The sequence below is a fragment of the Suillus subaureus genome (genome assembly GCF_016647635.1).
Source record: "Suillus subaureus strain MN1 chromosome Unknown BJ212scaffold_604, whole genome shotgun sequence".
NCBI lineage: Eukaryota > Fungi > Basidiomycota > Agaricomycetes > Boletales > Suillaceae > Suillus > Suillus subaureus.
In genome coordinates, this window is record NW_024539160.1 from 1 (window position 1) to 8,789 (window position 8,789).

General features: G+C 44.9%; 1 protein-coding gene across 1 annotated transcript; it reads right to left on the reverse strand.

Annotated features, from left to right (window-relative positions):
• Window positions 1-5,964: 5,964 nt before the first annotated feature.
• On the reverse strand, window positions 5,965-6,168 carry BJ212DRAFT_1213649 (uncharacterized protein; the record flags this gene model as incomplete). Its single annotated transcript, XM_041329272.1, has 1 exon — window positions 5,965-6,168. A coding segment is annotated over one exon (204 nt), but the record flags the coding sequence as incomplete, so codon positions are not given.
• Window positions 6,169-8,789: the final 2,621 nt, after the last annotated feature.

The window sequence follows — 8,789 nt, forward strand, 5'->3', positions numbered from 1 at the left end:
TCCGGACCTCCGGATCCTCACTGCTAGCCTGATCCGTACCACCCTATCCTGTCCACCCTATGCGCACTCCATCCAGCAAGACATCCAGACTTCACCTTGTCTCAGATTCTGGACTATATCCACCTTCTCATATCCCAGTCCTGTATCCACCTTGTCTTCCAGATCCCCAGATCTCCGGACCTCCGGATATTAACTCCGGACCTATTCCCACCCTCTGTCTGATATCCTGCGCCTATCCCCATTTAGACATCTCCGCCTTTCTGGCTTTTGGTTACCTCTTGTTCTGTCTTGCTTATTGATCCTTGTATGAGTCTTCATCTCTGAGTTCATTTACTTATGTTCCGTCTTACTTACTAATGTGTTTCCACATGCTCATACATAGCCTTGCTCCTTTGCTTACTGATCCCCTCAGATATTGTTCAGTATATAACCCCTGTAGATACTCCTGTAGTTCCTTAGTTTGAATATCAACTTAGACTTGCCCAATCCTCTCTCAGACTTTGGTCCACCTAAGTCTGTCCTACTCATCAGGCCTAGGGATTGATTCCCTAGGCTGGAGCTTTGCCTTTCCAGCACTTACCCTCTTTCCGGACTTAGGTCCAATCCCTGTTCTCTCTGACTCTACCTTAGGGTAGTCTACCTCTGTTTGCTTCTACATTGGACTTCATCTGATGTAGCCCCTATTCCTTCCGGACCTCCCATCCCTTGTACCTCTGGGCATCCTGTCTTTTGGATGTTCCACCCTCCATACCTTTGGACGTTCCGCCCTCCTAACCCTTGGACGTCCTATCCCTCTGTACCTTCAGACGTTCCGTCCTCCTAACCCTCAGATGTCCTATCCCTCTGTACCTTCAGACATCCTGTCCTTCATACCTCTGGACATCCTGTCCTTCTGTCCTCTGTCCTCCTGTCCTCCTGTCCTCCGGACCTTCAGATCTCCCATCCTTTCATCCTGTTTCCTGTAGAAGTATTACCTTGCAGTGGGAACTCTCCTGAGCACTTCCTGTGTTCCTCCGGAACTCTCCCGTGCTCCTCTGGACTTCATCGGACCATCATCGGACCTCATATGAAATGAAGGGCCCATACTCGGGTAAGGGGCACAGTGTATGAGCTGTTGTGCACTGATGGATATGACAAAGACTGAGCGCAGTAGTTAGTAATACAGTAATGGGAATAGCTGGAACCGGAGAATATTTGTAAGCACAGCATGGAAGAAAGACAAGTCCAAAACATAGACTCACCGGATTGGATACTTAGGATTAGCATATCATAGTATATAAACTGTATGATTATTTACATTAGCAGAGAGTCAGAATAATATCTCAAGTCTCACCTTAACTTCTAAAGTCTCATAACCAGATGAGCTGAGGCCAAGCCCCTCTGAGTCAGTCTCTCTCTCCTTTGAGCATGGTTCTTAACATAAAGAAAGAAAGAAGCCTCTACCTCTGGGGTGAGAGGAAGGCTACTGACTCTCTAGATGTTGGTTGAAGTGTGCCAGGCAATATGTTTGACCCTTAAGGGAAGCAAATAAAGCAAATATCCACAAAGTGACACTGGGTCAACTCTGGTGAAGCACATGTGCGGGAATATGGAGCGCATAGGAGTGCAAAGCATGGGAATAAGGCACAAGCTGTGTGCTAACATGTAAAGAACTAGTGAATGGCATGAAGATGTAAACTGGGACTGCTGAATGGTGACTGATGCTGATGGACTGTTGCTGAGGGCTAGGGCAACGACTGAAGCATGCTAACTGAAGATGATGATTCTCACTATGAGATACTAAGTGACATGATGGTGGTTGGTGTATTCTGTGGTGGTGGTGGTTGGTGTCTGTGGTATGGTACCTGTATGAAAACTTCCTAGGCAACAGGTACGCTGTGCCTAGGCACACTCCCAGGGTTTGGAAGTGAATAGGGAGCACTCTATGTATGTAAAATGATGTAACTAAGGGTCCATGATGAAATCATGTATTATACAATGCTAAATATGGTCTGATATGAGAATAAACAGGAAAGGACTCACTAGGGAACTGGTTGGACAATGGATGGATGCTCTGGGATGCTGCACAACAAAGTGCGACCAAGCGTGGGAAGAGCGCACTAAGCGCATGCGTGGGAATGCGTCGCATAATGCGGGAAAGTCATAGATGGTGAGTCATACACTATACCAATCATTGTGAGTTGTAATATGGGCAATATACACCTAGAGGAATCTTGTTCCCTACATCAGAAGCTCTCCATATCATCCTCTTGCAATCCTGTAAGATGAAAACCTTGTAAGACTGCCATAATCTCAGCTAGCATCCAAACTCTGCAGTCATAACTGTTCGTCTGCCAAGGTTCAAGCTGGAAAAATGTAGTTAGTAAGGACTGAGACTTCACAACCAATAAATTTACAATAAGTGGATGAGCTACCCATTCTCCAAGATCAAGTGATACTGCAGGGTGGTGTCGATGAGCAATAGATAGTAGATGAGACACAAGTGTCATAATAGCCTATGTGGATAATGTCAGTATTCCTGCATATACTATAATAATGCACTCACCTTGATGTCATGTTGCCAAGGGTGCTCCTCAGCTAAACTGTCAAAAAGATAGAATTTCCTGGAGGAGCAATGGATAACACAGAGTACCCAATGACCAACAGGAACTGGCCAATGAATGGGCAATATCCATACTTCCTTCTCCCAATAACATGTCCACAAAGTTTGATGCCAGAGGATCTCATCAGGTGCGTTGTATCGAATACGTGGGAGGTCATGAGTAGAGAGAATGGCAGTGCGCTGCGCAGCATGTGTGGACATGTAGGCATCATGCAGCAAGATTGCACATCTGTTGAGACACACATCATTGAGGCATGCAGTAGGGGAACCGAGGAAGGAGATATCCCTTGGATCAAATACTTGTTCCAGGAAGCCATGCTGAGAGGGCCATATCTTAGCTGTACCTGACCCTTGCGCAGCAAAACTCAGATCCTTGTAGGGCACAGGTGATTCATCAACTTGAAGTATCTATCCATGGTTTCAAAAGAGCAAAGAAGATGGAAGATGGTGGCGTACCTCTGGAATTGCCCAGCAAATGGTAATGCTGGCTTTTCCCACATCGCCAATATCTTCTGTATCTTTGTTAGCAGTGGCATCCTCTTCAAGGAAATCAGCAAATGCAATTTGATGTGCATCGACATCTGATGGCCCTGCTTCGAAGTCTGGGATGTCATCATCTTGGTGATCAATTTCCAGTGTTAATGCATCATTAATCAAACTGAGGTTGGCTTCGCTGGTTGCACCTCCTGTAAGTGTCTTCACGACATCTGAAGCTTCTCTAGCATGACTAGAAAAGCAAGCTGCAGAAGCAAATGGATTTACCAAGTGTGATTTTAGCTGAAGAAAGTGGTCTCGGCGGGTTTGGAGCAAGAATATCAATGGTTGGTCTATTGAGATTGTCAGAAAATGGCAGAATGAAGCACTGGAATCACTTACTTGCATCAGAAGAAAGCGCAAGCTCTAAAGCAGAGAGCTCATCTCCAAAATAAGAGCACAGGTTGTCAGCTTCAATACTGAGACACTGCTGTTCCTCTTGACATTGATCGTGTTTGAGGAGGGCATGGATTCCATCTCTCACATCCAAATCATTCAACCAGTGTGGTATGTCTCCTGCAGAGGGCATAATCCAGACATCCTCCATTAGGGTCTGGTCATTGTGCAAATCTGCAAGTTTGGTCGGAAGTGCTGTTGGAAGTGGTATCCCCCATGAAGGGTCATAGAGGCTGTCTAGGCGCTCACAATAAGAGTTGAACTTACGAATAGCAGTCATCAGTGCTGGTTGTCTCTTTGCTATTGCTTTATGAGTTTGTTGATGAAGCTTTGTGCCTGATATGTTGGAATTAGTTTGAAAGTAAAATGATTGATTTGATTAGGTCTTACCCAAAGCTTGCTGAGCCCCACCAACTGCCCTGTCCAGTTTATCCCACTTGAAAAAACTACCAATTGCACGTTTGTGTATATTGATCTTGAGGTCGCATGCCATCAGAAGGGTATGGACGAAATCCAGATTGACACCTTGAAGCTCTGGAAACCTGTCCTGAATGTTGAGTGAAGCATAGAGCGCTTCGACCTTCTCCATTAAACATTGGTGGCCCCTCTCTAAACCATTGAGAGCAACCATGGTGTTATCCAATGCTGCCTCCCTTTTGAGCATGGTGCAGGTGGTCTGCAAGGCCTGATCTGAAGTGATTATATCAGCCTGTAAAGCAAGAACTGTATCCAGTTCTTTTTTGAGACATGCAGGAGCATCTAATAAGAAGCCAGTCAGCAAATAACGAAAGTGCAAATATGTATGACTTACAAGCATGAATAAATAGTTGCAAATGTCATTTGTCAGCCCACAATGACTGTTAGAGACACCACAGGTAGCGAGGACGTCCTGTGTGGCATTTGTTTGAGTCTTAATGCCACGAATTCGTCACTTGACCCAATCACTGAGGTCTGTGCACATTTCAGCTCCGATGGCGGCTGCCTGGCAGTCTATAAGCCATAGACATTGCTGACACTAAAGCATGCCAGAATGAATATGTGAAGTTGTGTGAAAAGGAGATGTACTGACTGATGATGAACGCTGAATACCAATCAGATGCACAAGTCGTGACCAAAGTTGCTTGGTGCCTTCTCCATCTGATAAACCGAGTCCACTGCACATACGGGGATTGTAGATAAGCTGGCATCCCCACTTGTGTCCATAGGCATGCATAGCCATCATTGCAAAGCAGAGGCATGAAGTAATAGAAGTGTCTAGAATGTCATACTGCAAGTTGTTACTAGGTGAATACACAATGAATGATTGAAAAGCATACCTGTGAAAGCAAACGAGATAGTACACAGCCAACATCATACAAAGTAATGACTGTTGCATTGGTAGGAAGAAGTGAGAACAGATGTTCTAATAAGGCGACAGCATATTTCTGCTGCTCACTGGGTGTATCAATGTTTGCAAAGAATAGGGGGATATCATGGTGGCAAATGAGCACCATCAAACCAGTGTCATCAAAACTATCCATAGCAGCCTTCTGCTTTTTGCCATTGGCAGCTTCATATGAGTTCTTGCACTGGTCAATGACCTCATTAGGTATGAGATTTTGTGCCCATGTCATAGCAGGGCGCTTCCGTTTCTTGACTATTTGAGAGCCAACTAAATCGACATCCATCTTTGGTAAGAAATATGATGGTTTGTAGAAGCGAGGGCAGTCACCAGCTGAGCGCTGGTGACAATGATGAAAGTTTCCATCTGTAGCGATATGAATATCGCCTCCTTGATCAAGTGCTCAGCCATACATCACTCCTGCAAAACAAGCAGGACAGTGCTCAACAAGAATCGATGCGCAACACTCCCTGTGTAAGAGAGATGCTTGAGGGTTGTGAGAGGTTGTTGGAGGGACACAAGAGGTTGTTGGAGGACTATGAGAGGTTGTTGGAGGGCTATGAGAGGTTGTTGACAGATAGGGAGGTGAGGGCTCATAAGCAGCATGGATCTTGTCATGAGCTTGCTGAATTGCGCCTTTGATCTTTCGCTCCACCTCAATCTGGAGGATATCATACCACTGAACTACACTTCCAAGACTCTTTCTGAAGGGTTCCTGGATGGTGTATCCCTGTAACTCACGGTGAGCATTATCACAAGCATCAGAAGCATATGCTTACATGCAAGTCTGTTAATTGGAACCCTCAGCAAGTGTAATGAGTTTTCAATGCAGCTGTGAGTGCATTTACTGCATCACATGAACATTCAAACAGTGCTCAATAAAAGGAAAGCAATTCTATAGACACTGCCATCCTTGGCTGCATGGGTGCAGTGGGGAATAAACCATGGCAAATAAGGACTTGTGGGAGTGTGGAGCAATTGCAGCTCAGGATGTCGGTTGAGACAAATCCTAAAGTTAAGTCAAGCTAGGCCCTCAATGACAAGAAGCCTGGATACACTTATGGTCAAAGAAGAGGCAAACAATGGTTGTGCGCTTTTGAGCACATGAACTAGTAACGTATGCAGATATGATAGGATGCGACTTCTCAAGTGGTTGTCCAAAAGTTCTTGCAAGATAAGTTAAGAGAGGTTCAATTAAGGTGGGGATAACTCCTGTCCAATTTCCATAGAGCTTGTGTGATGTCTTGTCAGGAAGGATACAGCATTGGGACTCAATTGGTCGTGTCTTGTCGCACTGATTCGGAAAGGGTGGATGTTGAAGTTCTGGTTTAGCATGATCCAATTCATACACCCATTTGTCACCATCGTTTAATTGGTCTATAGTCATGTCAATGTTAGAACTGGTTGAATTGAGTGCAGGGGTAGTGGTTGGCTCTGTTGAACTTGCATTGATGAGTGCTTCCATGCATAGGGCAAGTTTGCGACGTTTGATATCTGCACCAGGGATAATGATGAAGGTTTGAGTTTTTCTCTTGTCTTGAGACTTGCAGGGACTGACAGAATGCCTCCCAAGCCCCTGGCTGGAGGCTAGCACTGACACTTGGTCTGCATGACGCATTATTGCTGAGGAGTGGTGAATGGGTGAATGTCAGAATGCTAGTACATAGACTCAAACTGTATTTAACATTATGCACATACTGAGACCACGTGGAATCATCATGGATGCAGCATGGTGCCTCATGGTACTTAGCCTATCACAAAACAAAGTGGGTGGGTAGGGAGGTGCCCAGAAATGCAAGAGCATTAAATGGTGGATTGAGTAGTACTAGGATATTGAGAGGGCTATGGTAGAGGGGCACAGGGAGGTGCTGGAGGCCTGTGAAGGAATACAAGAGCATGAACTATAATTAGATGGCGGGAGGGTGGGTCTCAGAGACTAGTTTCCCACAACATAGAAACCAGGTCTCTTAGACCCTTTATAGGTCCCAAAAAGTACTGCCTGAGGTGGCCCCACAGGTACAAAAACCCACACCTCAACTAGGATGTCTCTGGCTATGCAAGCTAATGCCTGTCACTACCACACTAACTCCATGATGCAGATCGAAGATTTTGCACTCATGATTGTTGGCAACATTATGATATGAAAGTCTGATAACCGAGGCAGAGAGCAAGAAGGTGCTCATGAAGAGACAGATGGCCCAAGGACAAGGAGCAGGGATAGTAGATATTGAGATATGTGCTCACACATGGGTAGAACATGAGTTATCTGTTTGCTTCATGTAGATCTCATCTATTTTTATCATAACAGTGCAAGCGCCAGTCCCCGACTCTTTTTTGGGTCACATGGTGAAAAGTTCCTCATGTGAATAGGAAGATAGGTTGTGGGATGGCAATCTCTTTACCCCATGCCTTGATGAACCTGCCTGCATCTCAGTTGACTTGGAACTGTACATATAACTGGCTAATGAGTACTTGCAATGTAGGATGATGTTTTTCCACCAGCAGGTACGCAATTGTTAGTTTGTCCATGTCCGTACTGGTTTAGTAACTGGCTGAAACCCCATGAGTGTATCTGAGACCTGGCAGGTTCTTGATCTACATCCACAAGAGCTTCCTGGCACATGATCAAAGAACAGTAGTTATCTGTGACCCATTTATCTTTGTTAATGTCTGATCTGAATCAATCACAGTCTGAAAACTCATGCGACATATCTGACCCATGTCATGTTCTCGATCCGAGATGATGTGAGATCTGCAGCACATGATAAAGAATATCCAACCCCAACCCTGTTCTTGTCTCTAGACAGATAGTACATGTAGTGCCCAAAAAAGTGAGACACCAAGCTGTTGCCTGTACCAATGCACAGCTGAATGATCGACCATTTTTTGATTTTTTACAGGGTAGTGGTGGTCATTATCACCACTGAAGCTCCTCTTGGTACACATGGGGTTCAAGTACAAAGGAATATGAATAAGGTCACAATTCCTAATCATGATGTGAACCACTCACTTGAGCACCAGAACATCTTTCAACTTGCTTTCTCCAAGGGTGTCACATCACACTTGACACAATGACAGATGTGATATCAGACTTTAGTCGAGCTATTTGATGCAGAAGGGTGCATTTATTTTGGTGAGGCTATTTCAAAGTCATGACCTGCAAGGACATAAGAGATCATGGCTGTGGTATGCAAGATGTCACCATAATTATGTATTGTTTGCCATGGATGACCTGTACCACAATGATTCGCAACTTTCTCATGTGTATCCCACGTAGTTTGGGCTCTTGTGTTAAGGTTGTATGCAAGGGATAACTGGATCCGAAGGGCTTTGGCCTCAGCTTGTGCACGTGTCCCTTACCCAAGTATTGCCCCTTATTTCAGGAAGGCAAGACCAATGTGTCTGGAAGGTCAGATGAGTAGTGTAGTGGATCTGGATGACTTCTGGATGAAGGATAAGTATTGTAGGGCTAATCTGGACGAGTCCAGACTAGAAACTAACAGTAATGGACTGTCGGAGACAGAGGCAGATACGGATAGACTATAGGAATCAATCCTAAGTCTCAGAGGGTGACGAGAGTAGGATACTCAAGTCTGGAGGACAGGAATGAGTAGAACTAAGATGATATTCGAACTGAGGTACTACAGAGAGTTACAGGAGGTTATATACTATAGGTATCTAACAGAATGATCAATCAGCAGAGTCCAAGACTATGTACGAAGCATATGGATAGTTCATTGGTAAGTAGGAATGGATCACAAATCATGAAACGGAAATGAAACATAGGTAACGGATCAGGAGCAGGAGGAGGATATACAGATAGCCAAAATACCGGAGCTAGGGGATTACTGAAAGGAGACAGTGCTGGTTGTGGAT